General features: G+C 28.5%; 1 protein-coding gene across 1 annotated transcript in view; it reads left to right on the top strand.

Moving 5' to 3' along the window:
• The first annotated feature begins 177 nt into the window (after positions 1–177).
• Positions 178–21,408, top strand: part of LOC100198178 (uncharacterized) — an 85,584-nt gene continuing 64,353 nt past the window's right edge. The window contains exons 1-4 of the mRNA XM_065790345.1: positions 178–262; positions 432–541; positions 15,378–15,402; positions 15,739–16,053. Coding sequence (XP_065646417.1) covers positions 452–541; positions 15,378–15,402; positions 15,739–16,053 — 430 coding nt within the window. The 5' untranslated portion in view covers positions 178–262; positions 432–451. The remainder of the gene's footprint in view (positions 263–431; positions 542–15,377; positions 15,403–15,738; positions 16,054–21,408) is intronic.

Here is a 21,408-nt window from a genome sequence, read left to right as displayed (position 1 = left end):
CGTAAAAACTCAGATTAGAAATTTTTTAAATATTTTTTTTGAAATAATTTCAGTAGTCATAATAGTAATAAATTCAGTAGTGAAAAGAGATTTTGTAAGTGATGTCAAATGTTTTTTTTTTTTTGTACAACTTTTAACATAAGCTCTTAATAGCAACATTTATTTTATAAGTTATTTATTAGAGTATTTTAGAAGTTAAAAATGCCATTTGGCAACATAGTGGTATTAGACACTAAATTGGTTTGTGGTAAATCTTATTAAGGTATGTTATAGGTCGTTTTAGAGCAAAATATTTAATGCATATTTTTTTTGGCAACTTTAATGCGTGATAATGATTAACTAACAGTACATGTTGTGTATAATTTGTTTTACTTTCAATACATGTAATCATCATAGAAATTTTTTTACTTTATAATTAAATTCATGCTTAGTTTAAAAATATATTCCAAACATGGTGTTAACTGAACTGCAGATGTCAACAAAGTTTCGTCAAGTATTACTTTTGGTATTGGTGTGTTTTTTAATGCAGTCTGTTAGTAAGGTAACTTTTAATTTAAAATTTTACTGCAACTAAAAACACATACTTCCCAAATACTTGCCAAATAACCAATATAACCAATATGTCAAATAAAAATCCACCAATACGTCAAACAAAAACCGGCACAACGTTAATATAACTTTAGTTCAAAAATAACTTGTGATCTGAGTAGTAAAATTATTTATCTAATACTTTAATTTTATTCTTTGTAAACTATATTATAAAGCTATTGTGTAAACAGAAACGATTCTATAAATAAAATCAGGGGATGAGGGGGTGTCGATAATACTTAAAAAGTACCGACTAGTTCCTTAAAAAAAAAAAGGGGTCTTCAAAACTAAAATTCACATGATTGAAATGTGTCAAATATCTGACTAAATTCGTCAAAAAATCAAATATAACTAGAAAATCGCCTGCTTTGGGGGAAAAAGAAGATAAAAGTACCCTTAATTTAAATTGTTGAGAGCATTTTTGGTCTCAACACGGATCTTTATTTATTAATTGCACTAAAATTTTATTTTATTATTATTATTCAGTGATCAAATACAAATACAATAATCTATTTATAATTTGATGAAGAGGTGCTACACCAGGCCCCCCTATACTGACGAACATGGAGATACAGGAGCTACAGACAAAGCAGCAATTGTATCTATAAAGTTACTTTCTTATGTTGTTTTTGAAAGCGTTGATGGATTGAGCGTTCACTGCTTCTTGCGAAAGCGCATTCTATGGGGCGACAATTCTATTTGAAAAAAAGTTATACCGCTCCTCGCAGTTTTTTACCATCTGACGTTCTAGTTTATGGTTATGGCCTCTTAGAATATACTTATCTTTACTTTTTGAAAATTTTTGCGGGACGACAAAACTAAAAAGCTCGAGTTTACGATGTGTGTGAGTGTGTGTAAATTTATGCATACAATAGAACGCTCAATGTTCTAAAAGAACAGACCAATAATAAATCAAATAGAAAATCACTTATTAAATTTTTTTCATTTTACACTGTGTTTCATCTATAAAAACTCATCTATATATATATATATATATATATATATATATATATATATATTATATATATATATATATATATATATATATATATTTATATTTAAACAACTTTAAAAAGTATTCTACACAATAGAGTGCTCAATGTTCTTAAAAGAACAGAGCAATTATATATTATATTTTATATATATATATATATATATATATATATATATATATATATATATATATATATATATATATATATATATATATATATACACAATTCTTTGTTCTGATTATTTCCAATACTTTTTGAGATTTTTTGTTAGACTATTTATAAGAAATTTAATTCCGGATTAACCCGGTTGATGGGCGCATGTTATCATAAAGGTGATGCGCCCGGCCATCAAAAAACAAGGTCCCCCGATTTTTTAAACGTATATGTCATTACACTTGTATGTTTTTTGGAACTTCTATATCACTCCTGCAAGGGTATAAAAATATAAAAAATGACTAGCTTTTTAATACATGAAATAATATGACTAAGAATGGAATGAGAATGCTAATCAAAACAGAAAAATAAAAAAAACTAATTTTTTCAGTTTGCTTTAAAGTTTCTAGTTTGTTTTTTGTCACATGTCATAATTAACTTTTTTGTCATAAGCATAATAACTTTTTTTTGTTATATGCATAATTAACTTTTTTGTCATATGCATAATTAACTTCTTTGTCATATGCATAATTAACTTTTTAATGTAGTTCAAATATAATTTTTTTTTTAAATTGATAAAAACGTGGAAAGAGCATAACTTATATTATCAGCATAACTTCTGTTATCAGCATAACTTATATTATCAGCATAACTTATGTTATCAGCATAACTTCTTTTATCAGCATAACTTACATTATCAGCATAACTTATGCTATCAGCATAAATATAAACATAACTTAAATTTAAAAAGTAAAGAGGATAACTAAAGCGTTATACCGCTTAGTATTAGTATTATTTCAAAGCCGTACAAGCATTAAAATACGAGAAACTAGATGGGCATTTTTTTTTTATTAGAAGTTAGTGAGAACAGCGAAAGTGAAGTAGTTTTAAATGATAGTGGCGAATTTAGAATTAAACACTTTTCCATTATCATAAACAAGTTGAAAAGTACTTGAAATTAAAGCAAAAGTATAAATTTTAAAGATGCGTAATCTTCAAAATTTATAATTTAACATAGTGACATTGCCAACGTGAAAGCAAGAAAAGTTCTCCCTAAATAAAAAAGTAATTTTTGTTTTGCTACATTTATTTTTAAATATGTTTTTTTAGGAATAGGACTTCCTTATAACTTTTTGCAATCGGTTCCGAAGACCCTTAGTTCGGCCTTGATGAAACATATTGTAAATTTTTACCACACTTCACAGCTCAAAAATTTACCAAACAATCCTATTTAATAATAGTTTTATTTAAGATAAGAGGCCGGGTGAATAAAAAAAAGCAATTGCTTTTACTTATTAATTGGTCAGTTTTACGTGAATTTTTGTGCCAAACTTTAGCAGTTTTGCACAAATTTTATTCACGTAAAATTATGCAATTTACTCAGTAATTGCTCAGCCTTACGTGAATAAAAACTTAACCATAATTGCTGAAATTTTTATTAACGTAATGCTGACCAATTACTGAGTAAAAACAATTGCTTTTTTTTATTCACCCGGCCTAAGGTTTAGTAAATTCAATGGGATATAATCAATCAGTTTTATCTAACTTATAAAACTAAAATTTAAAATTAGTTTTTTCTAAAACCGCCATTTAACTGTATACAATTGTTAATTTAAAAAAAAATTATAGTCATCTGCAAATATAAAATATAAATATTGATAAGAAATATAGGTCATATGCTGTAAGAACATTAGTGGTAAATTAAAATAATGGTACATTAAACCCTAAAATTAAGCAACGGCTAAAATAGTAAATAACACGTGTCATTGAGTGTTTAACTGTTGTTTTGAATTCTTTTCATATAAACTGCTTTCTGTTGTTAGATAATCTTTAAACGAAAGATAATTTTTTTCAGTTCCATGTTGAAGTTTATTTAGCAGTATGCCATAATTTGCGGTATTGAAGGCTTCGGTCAGCTCAATCAAAACCTCTAATGTAAAAAAGCCATTATATAGAGCGTCAGATATATAATTGACTAGTTCAACTATTGAGATTTCAGTTGAAAAATTTCTTTGGAAACTATTTTTGATACAACATTTCTTTATTAGTAAGATAATCATAGAGTCTATTAAACATTATAAGCTTAAGTAATATAAAATACAAAAAGTCAAAATATATTTTGGTTTGTTGATTGATATGTTTGCATCACCTCTACCTTTAAAAATTATTTTTACCTTTAAAAAATGTTGTTTGAGCAATTTTTAAATTATCAGGAAAACTATCTGATTTATTAGAAAGTTTAAAGATATGAAATAGCGAATTTTTAATGACATTAAGTAAATATTTTACAACATAGATGCTAATTTTATCAAAAACTGCGCTTATATCCTTAAAGTCTATTAAAAGTCTCATTAAATCTCACAAATCTTTTTTTTTCTATAAATTAGGTTTAATCTTTAGTGTATTAAGTATCTTTAAATAAAAATGAGACCTTGTTTCATTTTTATTTAAAGATAAAAATTCTGTAGCTGACAGGTACAAGGAACTTGTACCTGTCAGCTACAGAATTTTTGTTTAAATTGTATACAAAATATACAGAGTTTTTGTTTAAATTGTATACAAAATTGTATACAATTTAAACAAAAAAAAACAAAGCGAACTTTATTATTCGTTCATCAGCATGTGTTTAGAAATGATACGGAGCATCATTTTGAAATATTAACCTCCTGTAACAACCTTAAAACCAATTATTTTTCCATAATTTCAAAAAAAAAACAGATTTTATAGAACTAGCTAAGTAGGGTTTTTTTTTTGAGCACTTGTTGTTTTGGTTGCGCCTTTAATTAAATATATTTATAAACAATATCGTTTTTTAAATATCTGATGAATTCCATCGTGACGGAATCACCGATTAATATGCGTGACGGAATCACCAATTTATGGACATAAATCGGTAACTCCGTCACGCATATTATTATATTAATATTATATGATTATTATGTATTTATAGTTTTTTAGTATAAGAAGTATTTCGGGCCAATGTGTGACAAACACATATATCATATAGAATAACAATATGCACATTACAGTTATTTTATTTTAATAACATAAATGTGGAAAAGAAGCTCAAATCGGTGATTCCGCCACGATGTAATTCATCATCTATAGAAAAGTATTTCGTTTCTATAAACAAATAGAACCCGCTATGTAGTCACTTAGAACGGTCATGGTCGGAAAACTAGTTAAAAAAATCAAACTTTTTCTCCGCAGAATTGCCGAGAAAAGGTTTGGCTTCCTAACTAAAAAAAGTAAAAAACATTTCTTTCAGGCAAACATTTAACTTGCTTATGATAATGGAAAAGCGTTTAGTTCTAATAAATGTTCTAAACACTACTCAATTTTTGTTATTGTAATTATAATATTTAAGCGATGTGCATCCCATGTACAACGTACTCATCCACGGGGCCGTAGATAAGCTGATCTCCGATATAAACATTTGAATCTCGGTATGTTTAAAGTTTTTAATCTTTTTCATTTGAAAAGAGTTATAGTATGAGCAATACAGCAACGAATACAGAATATTTCACACTTACAAGTAGATTTATGCAACCCTTAAAAACACTATCGCTCGATATTTAAGATGTAGGTATTACAACAATGTTAAAAAAATTTATTGTTAAGAGACAGATTGCTTCTAATCCTCCTCATTATTCCCCTACCCCCTACTAGTTTAAAAAAATTTGTCTTCGACCATGCTAACTAAATAATAACATTAACTTAACATAAAACAGAATGAAAATTCAAACAGAAAACACGTTTGAATTTTAATTTCATTGAACAGTAACTACTTGTTTATGTATTTTAATTTAGGTTCAAAGAATTAAACTACATCGATTGCAGAACCGTTTTTAGGCCATTCTGGCCCATTCTGTTATTGAAATAACAAAATAACTTAACAAAAAAAATCCGTACTTCAGCACGATTTTTTTTTACATGTCTTACTTAACAAATAAATATAACTGCATTAGATCAAAAACCAACTAGTAAATGTTATAGATAATTACAATACGTGAATCCAAAAAATAAGCAAAGGAAAATCAGATATTTGTGCTTTACAAATCGTGACTTTAGCCATATCTTGTGTTATCTCCACCTTTTAAAAAAATTTAGTTATTGATAATATTATGTACATCAGAATAATGTTTTTCTACTGTATTGAAACCTAAGTTATAAAGTAAAAAATTTGCGAAGAAAACTTATCTAATAAAAATGTTTTTGCATGTCGTCTCCTAAAGTTTATTTATCAAATCCTTTTATCTCAAAACTCAAAAATGTGGAGATAAAACAGGATAAAACAAAGTATTGACTTTTTCTAAATAATACATTGTTTTCATCTGGTTACATGATTGTATTATAAGTAGATAAAATATTTTGATACCTTTACGCGGCTTTTTAAATCATCGAAATGATCGATCACACCTTTCGCGTTTTTTAAGAGGAACGCTTTTAGTTTGAAGAACAGCTATAAAGTATAGCCATTTCTGTCCACTTTTTGACCTGTAACTATTCTTCACCCTTTTTAAAGTTGAAAAGGGCCTATCTCCTGTATAATTTGTAGCAGTAGCAGAGAGAAACACTAGTAAAACATCATTGACATTAAGGAGAGTGGATTCAATTTCTTTGATCAAATAACTAGAGGTAAACCCAGATAATTTGTTTTCTGATTTTACCGGTACCGGTATTTACGGGTACCAATTTCAATTTAAGCGGGAAATAAATACTCGATAAATTTATAAAAATTTTGGGCTTACATGTGATTTTTGTTGCGACGGTATCGTGCGCTCAAAACTTTTATGAATCTATCCAAACAATGCGGACATTTATTTTCCAAATAAATGCTTGTGTTAAAGTACACTTTTTTTTTATCCACATCTGGAAAACGGACTAGGAATCCAAAATGAGAAAGAAGTAGAGCCTTTGTCTTTCAATCATTACTAAAAGTTGATACATGATTGACAATTATTTCTCTCTTATTGGACATGGGCACAACAAGTTTATTTATTTTTCTAATATACTTGTAACGCATGTAGTTGTAGTGTGCTTGTTTAATTTCTGTCACCCAGCACACTCCTAACTCAAAATATGTAACAACAAATAACTTTCAAAATATGAAACAACGATTGACATTTAGGCCCAATCAGACTTTTTAAAGTTGTATTGCTAGCAATTTTTGTTGAAGACTGGTTTACCAAGAAGTTTTCTGGTATTAGAGTCAAAAGCGACTTATCTGCCATATCTTTCTTTAATACATTTGTTATCAAAGCATGTTTACTAAACAAGACAAACGGGATGACTTCTTTAGACAAGTACCATTGATGATAACGGAGCTTATCTTGTGTCCATTTCTCAATTATTTCTCTTATTATTATCTCTCCCAGTGAAGTCTTATGCCTCAATTCGTCATGTTGATGTTTGCGTACTCCATTTCGTTTCTGTTAAGCAAAATACTTGTAAGTGCCCTTCAATATTATAGGTTCTTTTTTAATCTGTCAAAACAGAGTGCTATACCGTTTATTCACCACTGTCAAATCAATTTCAATTGCTTAAAGCATTTTGTTTACTTTGTTGTACTTTCCTATAGTTGTGCTCTTGATGACAATGTGCCGTTTCCGGCTGATCTATTTTTTTTAGAAGTCTACTAGCTTCTACTATAGTGTTCTACTCTACTATAGTGATGCGTTTTATCATTATTCAACTCTTTTGAGATCACCTTGAAGTTTAAACGCATGGTTCGTATGTACAATTACATAAAATTTATTGACCTATATCTAGGAACTTAAAAAACAATATATATCAAACATAAAATGCAACAGACGAATTTTGCTTCTTCTACATACGTTCAAATTTATCGTTATATTTTCATATTTTGTTTTTTTATTCTAAATAAATAGATTCAAGATATGAATAGAATAAAAAGAGTCTATTCTGCCTTTTTTTAAATCTTTTTAATGTCTTGCCTGCGCTGGACACGGGCAAAGACGGGGCTGATCGATTGACATCTATGACGAAATTAAAACAGTTTTCTAAATTTTTAATAGGTATTTTTGATACCTATTAAAAATTTAGAAAATTTTTTCTAAATTTAGTCCTAAAAATGTAGAAGATTTTTTTTTGTCTTGTTTTTTTAGTGCTTTTCGACATTGAGCTAAAACAAAGAGATATAATAGCTGGAGGAAGAACGAAGTTAAAATACGTCATTTCTCAAGGAACAGTCGTAAGGCCGGTTTCCACAAGACGAAATATTCGCGCGAAGCGACATTTTTCGTCGAAAAGTATGCGCAGATAAAACATTTCTGGCAATTATGCTTGTGCAGCGTTTTCGCTGCAGTGAAAAAAAAGTCGGATTCATTTCGACTTTTTGCGATCGCCATAAACCAAACCAATCAAATTTTGAATAATTATATCACGTTATTCAACAGTAAAAAAAGCGAAAGCATGTTGCTTTTAAAGTGGCAAAGAAACAAAGTTCTTAACCTGGTGTTCTTATTGATTTTCTATAAACTCACTCTGAACATTGGCAAACATTAGTAAATTCATCAAATATAGAGCAAGACTTAAATCAAGAATTTACATATGTAAGTTGGAACACTGTCAATTCCGAAAGTTACACTTCATAAAAAGGTTTATCTTCAAGTGGCCACACGAAGATAAACTTTTTTGTAAAAAACCCTACATGGAGTTAAATCTACGGTTAGTTTTTGCAGTAACAGTTTTTAAACAGAAATGTTCATATCAGAGTTTAGCATTTATTTTCTCATACTTCTTTATAAAAAACCTTATATTAAATTATTATATTACAAAATGATATCACATCTTACATACAAAAACAGAAGTTTTAAATTTAATGCCTGGAAAGAAATTTCCACATGCTTTAAAGTAAAAAGTATGCTGAAAAAGTAATAATCGCTTTTAGTTAAAAATGCAGCGAAACCTTATGCTGCCATTTTTATTGTTGACAACGAAAAAAAGTAGCGCAAAAGAAAGTAAGTGGAAATCAAAACGGCATTTCGTCGTAGCGAAAAAATTCGCCTTGCGCGACTATTTCATTTTGTGGAAAACGGCCTTTAGATGTAACATAATTTTCTATTAAACACCGCGTAGTTATCATAATTTAAAGTTAACCAATCATAATCCACTTTTAACAAAAATTATCCAATGATATTCAAAACTTTATATATAATTAAAGCATTGCAAATAAACATGGAAGTTTAAAAAAGTTTGTAAACAATATTTAGAGTTAGTTTATTCTTATTTTTTTTGTTGTGTTTTTGAAAAAAATTGTTTACGCTGCTAATTATTTACAAAATGATTTTTACTATAACTTTAATTGGAATTTTATTACTTACGTAAGCACTGTTGTACTTTTTTTCGTTCAACTTTTACATAACCTTAACAGGCCATGAACACGAGCGGCGTTCACCTTTTATTAATCAGCAAGTGAACATGAACTGCCACCTCAATTTTTTGCGTTTGCGTACATACATTTGTTGTACCCTTCAACTAAAATATGTATAAATCACTTTCAAAAAATGAGTTAGTTAACTGATCAGTGGATGGTAATTGGATTTTATTTTTTTGCCAAGTTTTACTCGACATATGCTGCTTGAAATAGGGGTGAAAAGTGTATATATATATATATATATATATATATATATATATATATATATATATATATATATATATATATATATATATATATATATATATATATATATATATATATATATATATATATATATATATATATATATATATATACAAATTATTTAGAAGACATGTTTACAGACCTAAACAACAATCTATCTTATCTAGCAGCACTACTTGCATGTTCTAACTATTTGTCAGTCAATGCATGTAAACAGTAAAGAAAGAAAATTATTAAGAATGTTTTCATTTTTATCAGAATAAATCATTCCGATCGTAATAATTACTTTCATATCAATCAGCAAAACAACTCTACAGAAAACAGATGTTTATTCATTATTGCTAAAAACAATTTCAAAAATTTTTTCTCTAAAGGCAAAGGGGTCGTCCATAAAGGACGTCATTCAGAATTTAAATACTAACTATAAGTTAAAGTTTATTGGCTCCCTTCCGCAGATATTTTAATAGAAAATAAGGCACTATAATACTCTAAAAATCTCTGCGCACGAGAGCCAACAATCTCCTTCTTACCATCAGTTAAACTTAGTATGACGTCCTTTATGGATAACCCTAAAGCCCACTATTCTTAGGTTATAAAATTTTGTATTTCATCTTAAAAATTAATCTATCGTGACCTGGAGAATCTTATTCTCAGGTCATGAAATCTTGTATTTCAAAAATTACGCTCTCGTGACTTTTGGAGAATCTTTAATATTATCTATAATAAAGACAAATCCGTTATTCAATCTCTCTTGTATAGTTCAGGTTATGTCCTATCTCTTATAGACAAAGCTGAATTTTTTGTTAAAAACTTCTCATCAATATCATCTCTTGATTCCATTAGTCGTGTTCTACCTGATATAGCCAACAAACAGGTCAATCCATTGCCTAACCTTCGTATAAGACCAGCTTCTGCATCTAAAGTGATTTCCTGCTTAGACTCTTGCAGCTTGTGATCCGGACAAAATACCTGTTTTAGTCTTGCATAAGTGTTCTCCGGAGCTGTCGTCTGTACTTTCAAAACTATTTCACAAGTGCTTATTAGAGTCTTGTTTTCCAGCCTGCTGGAAAGTGGCATCTTTTATTCCTATTTTCAAAAACTCTGGAGAGCAATCCAACTTGTCAAACTACTGTCCCATTAGTATTCTTACTTTCATAAGCAAAGTTTTTTGAGTCTTTAACAGTCACAAAAAAATGACGAGACTTTATTGAATGACGAGTAACATGAGAATAAATTTTAGTAGATGGCACAAAAGACGCTAGCTTTTTAGAGCAGTGCCTATTATTGTATTTTTAGAAAAGAGGAAGAGAAGCAACACTACGACGGTGTGATGATGGTTGGATCGTGGCTGCATGAGCAGGTCCAACTATGTTTACAATGCTGTAGCAGAAGTGAGATTCTTTTCAAGAATCTCACTTCTGATCAAATTTACCCTCTAAGCAATCATAGAGTGTTGGCTTATTATCATGACAAGAATAAATGGTAATATTATCAGCGAACAATGCCTCCTTAGATGTAAAAATATCTGGAAGATCGTTAATGTAAATTGAGAAAAACTTGAGAAACCCCTGAAGTTACAGAATTCGAGGACAACTTTTATACTACGATAGGAAAGAAAGGATTCAATAATCTTAAAGATGTTACTAGATACACCGTAAGAAGAAAGCTTATGGAGAAGACCAGCATGCAAAACTTTATCAAAAGTTTTAGAAATGTCAAGTGCGATGGTCTTAACCTCTCCACCTTTATCTAATGCAGGATAAAACCTGTCGCTTATTACTGTTAGAAAATCAGCTCTAGAACAAGAAGATCGAAATCCATATTGATGATCAGAAAGTAAGTTATTAGATTCAAGATGAGAGATTAAGTGTTTGTTAATTAAAAATTCAAAAGCCTTGCTTATGATAGGGAAAGGACTAATGGGGCGGTAGTTGGACAACTCAGATCGCTCTCCAGAATCTTTGAAATTAGAAGATAACAGATGCCGGAAAGCGGCATCTGTTATCTTCTACAGCTTATTGTCGAGTTGGAAAGTTGACGATTTGTGTTAGAGATTTAGAAAGGCAAAAGTTGAGGGCCTTAATGCCTGTAGAATTCGCAGACACTAGAGCCAAGCCATTTAGTGTGATTTTGTGAAAATTACAAAAAACAACGATATTGGCTGAAGGATAAAGAGAAAGTGCTAGGTCAATTTGATTAGAAATAAGATTGAAAAAAGTGCAGTCTTGAGATGAAGGAGAGCGATATAGAACAAAGAGAAAGACGATAGAATGAAATGGAGCTAAATGAAAGCACACAAAGAGTAGTCTGTGGATTAGTTACCGACAAATGGGTGAACTCTTATGAATGTAAATGCCCAGGCCAAGCATGTAATTATTGGAGTCTTTATGAATTAAGAAAGATAACCATCAACACTAAGATCACAAGACGAGACAGCCGAACTCAAATTAGTCTCACAATGAGCAAGTAGGTCTTGTGAACTTTGCAAGAGATAAGACTCAATAGAAGAAAAGTTACTTTAAAGACCACAAATATTAGTGAATGATAGGTTTAGAGAACTCGGTGATATTTTTTGTGCTTTATAGTTTTTGGTACTTTATTCATTTTTAAATTTTTTAAAGGACATGACTCAAATTATAGATAGTACTCAGTACACTCTTTAATTGTCCAAGCAATGGCCTCAATACTATTAATAAACCCTAAGCCGTAAGAATGGGCTCCAAATGTGGTCTCGACAATGCATACCAAAAATACAAGCAGGAACACCGTTCATGCGCAACATGGCAATGTTAAATCTCTGATATTTTTCAGCTGTTGGTGGAATCAGTCTCTTTGAAAGCTACCACAGATTTCGATAAACCTGACTTATAGCCAGTCTCAGAACCATAAAACTGAGTTTTAGAGCTGTACTCTCATTAGGAGATAACAGAATGAGTTACCTAGTAAAAACAAAAATGCAAGGAAAACCCATGCATTGAGTCAAGAAGATCCAGCATTTAACATCATAAACTGGAAACAATGTATTATAATTACACCTGCACCAGCCTAATAGATGAAGAAGAGGTGCGAGGCTGGCCAACAGATAGAATCTGTTTACCCTTTAAGTTTTTGCCTAGGAGGCCTTTTACAAGAAAGTAGTCGGATGCGTTTAACATCTGCCCAAGATGAATATTTTTATCGAGACACCATCTCTAGCCTTTACTTAACCAAGAGCCCAAGGAAGGGGGTGTTTTAAGATAGAATTGGCTTCTCCTAGCCTTTGCCTAAAAAAGAATATCCTACAAGGCAGGCACCTTCCTTTCATTTTTCATAATTCCCGTTTTTAAAGTAAGAAATATAATTAAATTTCACCACTTTTTTTTTCGTTTAAGAAAGGACCACACTCTAATTCTTTGTAATAACTCTAGTTAAACTATTTCGGACATCTAAAAAAAAAATCGAGCTACATCAGCATTTTTGTAGCTCTCTCCAGTAAAATTGTGATAAAGGTCAAAATTACAGGTGTTTTGTTTATTATTACATATTTTAAGTCGTTTATTGGATTCCTTGCCTCAAAATATGTAAGTGTACACATTTTCAGCTTTTATTGCACACAGAACAGAAACAATGACCAAAACCATTTTTAAAATGGCAGGTTTTTGTTAGTTCAAGGCAATGTTTAAAGAGTCATATCTTTGAAACCATTTTGAATTAGACGATAAAATTTTGGAAATATTCATAACTTATTAAAATCTTTGAGTGGTGTAAAAATTATCAAAATTTGAGATTTAGGGTTGCATGCCTTGGATGTTTTCACATGGAATCGCCCAATATAGAAAAAGCGGTGTTCCACAAGGTTCTGTACTTGGAACATTTTTGTTTTTGTTACATATCAATAATTTCTCCTCTAAAATTAATAATAAATGCAAACTTTATGCAGATGATAACAAAATTGTTGCTGTGGTTAACAACCAAGTAGACTCAAAAAGCTTGCAAGACGATATTAATAATCTAACTGAATTGCCTGACAATGACAGGGATGATAAATTTCAACATCAGAAAATGTAAAATCATGCATTTTGGAAAACGTAATAAGAATTTTGAATATTATATAAAAAAATTCAAAAACTATAGAGAAAGACATTGGTTTATATTAAACTAAAGAGAAAGACATTGGTTAATATCAAACTATAGAGAAAGACATTGGTTAATATCAAACTATAGAGAAAGACATTGGGTAATATCAAACTATAGAGAAAGACATTGGTTAATATCAAACTATAGAGAAAGACATTGGTGTGTTAATACAAATACTATGAAGCTGAATCACCATGTAATAATGTTGTAAATAAAGCAAATAGTCGATTAGGACAATTAATCAAATCATTTACTTACTAAGACAAAAACACAATGAAGATTTTGTACTGTATTTTTGTTAGACCATTCTTGAACATGCATCACCAGTATAGAATCCTTATAATAAAAATGATGATAAATAAATGAATGATGATAAATGATGAATAATAAAAATCATAAATTAGAAATTGTTCAACAATAAGCAAATAAATTGATTCCAGTTAAAGCATCTACCTTATGAAGAAAGGTTAAAAAAACTCTAACTAACTTCCTTAAAAACCGGGGGAATAAGATATGATTTAATTCAATATTTAAAATTTTTCAGAACCTGGACAAAGTGTTTTGGTATCAGCAACCAAAAAAAGTAATTTCTGTTTCAGCAAATGGTCCGCTGCAAACATTAGAGGACATAAAGCACGTGTAGATATTGAGCTTATAAAAAGAAACAAACCAAAAGAAAATTTTCTGACAAACAGAGTTACAAAATTAACTACCAGAAGAAATCATTTCTGCAAAAAGTGTAAAAACCTTTAAGAACAAGCTTGATAAACACGGATATTATCAAACTCTGATCTCTATGAATATTACAAAACTGTAATTGGCGGTTTTTACATAAAGTACATTTTATGTAAAAACCATTAAACTTATTTAAGAAAACTAATTAAATTTATGTTTTTTCAAAAAACCACAAAAATCCAACCTAATAGACTGCAATGATTTTTATTTTTGTAATAAAAATAAAAACTAAGGTTTTACAGAACAACAGAAACTTCTGTTTTTATTTTTATTTATTAACTGTTTACACACATCAACTGACAAATAGGAAGAACATGTAAGGAGTGCTGCTACATTGTTTGACAAATAGTTAGAACATGCAAGTAGTGATGCTACATATACATATATATATATATATATATATATATATATATATATATATATATATATATATTTATGTGTACATATATATACATATTTATGTATATATATACATATTTATGTATATATATACATATATACACACACATATATATATATAATTATGTATATATATACATATATATATATATATATATATATATATATATATATATATATATATATATATATATATATATATATATATATATATATATATATATATATATATATATATATATGTATATTTTCAAAAAACCACAAAAATCCAACCTAATAGACTGCAATGATTTTTATTTTTGTAATAAAAATAAAAACTAAGGTTTTTACAGAACAACAGAAATTTCTGTTTTTATTTTTATTTATTAACTGTTTACACACATCAACTGACAAATAGGAAGAACATGTAAGGAGTGCTGCTACATTGTTTGACAAATAGTTAGAACATGCAAGTAGTGATGCTACATATACATATACATATATATATATATATATATATACATATATATATATATATATATATATATATATATATATATATATATACATATATATATATATATATATATATATACATATATATATATATATATACATATATATATATATATATATATACATATATATATATATATATATATATATATATATATATATATAATACATATATATATATATATGTATACATATACGTATTCATAGCTTTATAATAACTTTAACTGTTTGAACATTTTTTTCTCTTTTAGTTGCACCAAGAGAATATTGCACAAGGTAACATTTGAAACCATATTATTGTTAGCGCACAAATTCAAAAGCTCATTTTATTCCATGATTATGCCATTAGTATTTAAATTTATATAAAACTATTCCTATTGCACAAGATGCATCTTAGAACACGCTACTGTGTCCTCGCAACGATGTCACTACGCTACAATTTCTACATTGTGTAAAGCAAAGTTATTCAATTATTGCCTGTCCTTACTTCTTGACCAAGACAAAGCATAGAAAACAACCTTGTTAATCATGTTTTAAAACCAGAAAAACTTAATGAACTGAATTTGTGTTGAAATACTTGTTGAAATATTTGTGTTATATACTTTCGTTTAGATTCACACCTTTGTTTGATGGCTTCAGGTAAAAACTGTCTGGAACAGAGTTCAGAAATAGTAACTAACACTAAACAAGAACATATTTTCTTATCCTGCAAAGTTGATACAAATTATATAAAAGTCTCTCAAATAAGATGGACAAGAAACAACAAGGAAATCAACTTGGGTCCACCTTACACAATTACATGGGAGAAAGGAAAAGTGTTAATGATTCGACCTGTGATTATTGGTATTACTGATGGTTATTACGAATGCATTGCAAGTTTAGGAACAGTTGAAATAAAAAAAAGTGTCAAAGTTATTGTAAAAAATGGTAAAAATATTTATATTTATTTAATAATCGATTGTTTATCAATATTTTTATATTCAATAACATTGATTGTTATATTCAATAACATTGATTGTTAATCAATATTTTTATATTCAATAACAACCAATTCATATACAATAATAAACAATTCATTTTCAATAACCAATTCAAATTCAATAACAATCAATTCATATTAAATAACAACCTATTCATATTAAATAATAACCATTTCATATTTAATAACAACCAATTTATATTCATTAATAACCTATTTCTGCAGCTCAATAGTTTTATATTTCTTTATAATAAAGAAATAATAAAAAAAAATAAGAATAATAAAACTAATAAAATCTATAATATATAATAAACTTTCAAAATTTTGACAATTTAAAACATTTATTTTTGTAAACAAATGATAATAGTTTAAAAGATTTACGGCTTTGCAGATTTTGCTCCGAGAATGAGCCACAAAATAATAGTTCGTTTGATAATATATTCTTAAAATAATTTACGCTAGAAACCTCAAAACTTATCATATCTCAAATAAAACAATTTTTAAAAAATTTGAACAGAATACTGCAGATCTTTATTTAGTCAGCGTATTTTTTGAATTAAGAGATTATTATATCGCACCAAGATGTTTTTGAGAACATTCAAGTTTATATATGTTTCCATGTATGTCCGTAAAACAAATTTTTTTTGTTGTACCGTAAACTTTTACTTAGAATCATGGCTATCTAGAAATACAGGCCTTGACAACGCGCCGAATTTTTTTTTGACTGGAGGCCGAGTGAAGCGCTAATAAATAGAGTGGATGTGGACAAGAAAAGCAAATTAAGTATATTATTAATTAGATCTAGGAGTCTTATAAGTAAAATTATACAATAAAGTTCTAAGGTTAATAAAATATAATAAAGTTATAACATAACATATTAAAATTTAAATAGACTGAATGTCATGACAGTTTTATAACTTTTTGTCTTGACTCCTTGGAGCATCTTGGAGATTTAATAATTGCTAAATTTTTTAGAAATATGTTTGCTAAAGTGCGGCAGTGTCTTTCATCAATACCAAATTGAAACTTTTACGATACAGATAAAAATTGTTTCATCAAAAATGATTGACAAAATTCTTCTGATAACTGCTCAAACAAAATAAAACAAAAAATGCACCACTGAACAATGTTATCAAAGGGAATAACAAGACCACCTCTATTCAGGTCATCAATATAGGCACCAAATTTTATATAATAAAATTTTGTATCAGTATAATCATAGCCATTTTTTCTTTGAACGTAACCAGCGATATATACAATTGAAAGCAATGATTCTGCTTGAACTTTATCTTCTAATTCTGGTAAGTTATCAAAAATCTCACATTCCTGCTCATTTAAACGTCGAAAACAATTATTACAGGAATGACCATTAAAACAATCATCAAAACACTGCATTTCTAATTGGAGAGAAAGTTTTGCATGTTGGATTCTAACTTTTTCTATGACAGACTGAGCAGTAATAAAATAGGTTCCTCCAGAACCCTGCCTAAGCTTGCTGAAAGCTTTCTCCAATGGATCGGTTGTGAACCACCCCAGGATAACATAGTCATTTCCACAATCCAAAAGATACCTTGCCATGTTAACTAAGCCCCTACATACATGAGAAATAGATTTAGAAGTATCTTTTGAAAGCTGCTTAACACGTTTAGGGCCTGACTTTTTCATTCTTTCAACCATATCTGCTACATCCAATAAGAATAACAGACTTTTATCTGTGTGTGATCTTATAACTGAACGGTCCTCATCTTTATAACGAATATCTGCTCCAACACCTTTCACATTACAAATTTTCCAAAACTTCACAAATATAGAAATAAACTTGATGGTGCCAATAACATCATTCTTTTTAATGGATGGATGATTTTTTAATGCTGCAATTGTTTCATCACAGAAAACTCGCAAACAAGTACTAACTTTCTGCCGCTCAATTGGTTTGGTGAGATGGAAATATCATTTAATTTGCTAAGCTTTAAAAGATTGCCAGACTCTAACTCATAAAGATTCTTTAAATCAGCCCATTTTGCTATATGTTTATTACCATCAAACTCAAAAACTAATTCTCCGTTTTCTTCAGTTAACCAATTATTACGAACACACTTCATAACATGAACAAAATCAAATAACAAAAATGTGTGCTCGTCATCTCCGCACCAAGGTTTTCCTTCAATTTTATTCATAATTTTGAAAAATCTTTGATTTACTCTATTTCCATCAGCAATAACCGATAACAATTTTGCATTGGGTTGATTGTTAATCATTTCAATAATTGGTTTGCATTGATTTAAAAGAAAATCAGAATCTAAGCAACTGATTGGAATCATTTTTATAAGAAACTCTGGTCCACGAAATAAACATTTTACCATTATAGCCAACATAGTTTTGGCAAGGACACCGGGTTGATCAGCAGAATACCCAAACAATGTACCTCCATGATAAGTTAATATAGATTTGATATAAACTTCATCAACCAACAATACACATTTACGCTGTGTATCTTCAATACTCATCAAAACATTTTTTAAAAATTCCATACTATCTTGTGATCCAACTTTTGAAGTGATTCTTGTCAAAGTTCTAATACTTGGTAATTTATAGTCATTGGAAATACGACTGTACAGTAACCTGGATATTGCAAAATATTCAAATGCACTAGTAATTATATCAGCAGAGTAAGTAAATTCACTAATTTTCTTTAGAAACATACTCTCCATATGTTCGAGTAATATTTTTTTTTTATGGCAAATATCTTCGTTTTTTAAATATCGAATAATCTCATCGAAGACAGACCAATACTTACAATAAGATGATGACTTACTTGATAGAAGAATAGGAATACTGCAAGATGATCCAAGGTGAAACGAAGTCAATGTTAAATCCCTATTAATAATAACCAAAAACTTTGCAATACCACATATAAATTCTTTTGACTGAACGTAAACAACATCATTATTATCATTTATGTTGTATACAATAAGATCATTATTCTGCAAAAGTCTCTCCTTGATGTTATCAAATCGAGAAAGATCATATTCTCTAAAACTATCTAGTTCATCTGATGATGTATTTCTTATAGTGAATGATGAAAGTTTTGTTGGTCTGGGTTTAGAAGGAGGTAAACTAAGACAGCTAGATGGTATGTTAGGAAAGACAGTCGGTGGTTCTGTAGGACTCTCTTTTGCACGATATGATGTAAATGATTTGCAATCTACAGGCCAGTGAAAACGACACACAACAGTGTACTTGTTAACAACCAGATTTTTCCTAGGAATAGCTTTTATCCATTTGTCTTTTTCGTATTCATCGCTAGGAAATCGATAAGTGGACACCTTTGTAGTTGATGACGCATAACCACTATTACAACATGGTACACAACATTTTCGAGGCATATTTGATAATTCTTTATTGAATAGTATTGAATTCTTATATTGAAATATATTGCACTTCTCATTAACATTTATCTAAAAGTGCGAAGTGTTCAATTAAAAAACGTAAGTTAGATTAGAAAACGGTACAAAGTCGCTAAAAATTTGTGTTTACGCCAATCGCTGTAGAGTATTACTATCGTAAAACAAAAATAATTAAATATCGTGGAAATCCAGCCATATTCAATCGGCCTCCAGTCAAAAAAAATTTCGGCGCGTTGTCAAGGCCTGTATTTCTAGATAGCCATGCTTAGAATACAAATCTTTTTTTTTTTTAAGTTGTAAATATGGCAAGTACTTATATGAATCTGTTCAAACATTAAACATCAAAATGTTAAAAATAGTTTATGTTTTGATTATTTAAAGTTTTACTTTGTTTATTGGTTTTGATTATTCCTTAAAAAACGATTTAAATATTTCGGATATTTTTCTCAAAAAAACTAGTCAGAATACTTTGTACACAACCTCAGCTAGTGTAGCAGCTTGTTGTCTAAGTTGCATAATTTTTGTTTATTAATTTATTATGCATGTAAAATCTAAAGAAGTTTGTTAGCCTACTATAGTTATGTTTTATTGCTATAGTATAACATACTTTATTGTATACATTTTTTCGCATATGGGGTAACTTTGAATAAGGTTCAAAGTAACCCCACTACATAAATAGTCAAAAATATGAAACAACCTAAAAAATTTCTTTGTCATACATGTATTAGATATAATATTATTATGAATAAAAATTAAAGTATCATTTGTATAAACAGTTAGTCACACATACATACACATTGTTTTTGTATTTGAACACACACAGACATAAATATTTATATACGTGTGTGTATAAACATAAACACATACACATATATAAACATATGTGTGTGTCTACATCGTAGACACACTCACATATATATAAATATATATATATATATATACATATATGTGTATATATATATATATATATATATATATATATATATATATATATATATACACATACATATATAAACATATATGTGTGTCTACATCGTAGACACACACTCACACATATAAATATATATATATATATATATATATATATATATATATATATATATATATATATATATATATATATACATGCATATATAAACATATGTGTGTGTGTCTACATCGTAGACACACACACGCACATATATATATATATATATTTATTTATATATATATATATATATATATATATATATATATATATATATATCTGTGTGTGTCTGTGTATCTAAATAATATTTTTGCAAAACACTAATAAATTTTAAATCTTGTATGAAAAATATGTCATGTAATATGTGTATGAACATTCAATATTGTGTTGAATTAGGTTTGTTGAAAGTACTGTTATTTATCTTTAAATTTGTTTTTGTTTAGCATTTCATAGCAGTACTATCCCAGGTTTATACAAAAAAAAAACTGACGTAAGGCAGTATATAAATTATACTGAGTGCCAGTTTTAAAATTTTTGTTAACAATAAACATTATAAGATGAAAGCATTAGATGTTCATTGGGTGCAAGTTACCACCTTGCATAATAGAGTTTAAAAACTTAATCCGAAAACACATGAAAAATCCATAGTATACAAATATACAAAAATGTGCTTCTAGTCAAATTGTCTCTCGATATGTTTATAAAGCTGACCATTTATGGAAAACAAGGGCCAAAAGTGGACCACTTAATGTACAATACAATTAAAGTCTGGACGGTTTGTTTCTATTCACTCTTTTGACTGGTTTGTTTTTGTTTTTTGTCAAATTGTAGGAGTTAAAGTTCCTATTAGCTATAATCTAAGCAATCTATACAATGAAAAGGTACTTGAATTTACTAAAGAAAATAGTATCATATTGCGAAGAAAACAG

The sequence above is a fragment of the Hydra vulgaris genome, chromosome 02, assembly GCF_038396675.1.
Source record: "Hydra vulgaris chromosome 02, alternate assembly HydraT2T_AEP".
Taxonomy (NCBI): domain Eukaryota; kingdom Metazoa; phylum Cnidaria; class Hydrozoa; order Anthoathecata; family Hydridae; genus Hydra; species Hydra vulgaris.
The sequence above is the reverse complement of the archived record's forward strand: the minus strand, read 5'-3'. Positions and strand labels throughout refer to the sequence as shown.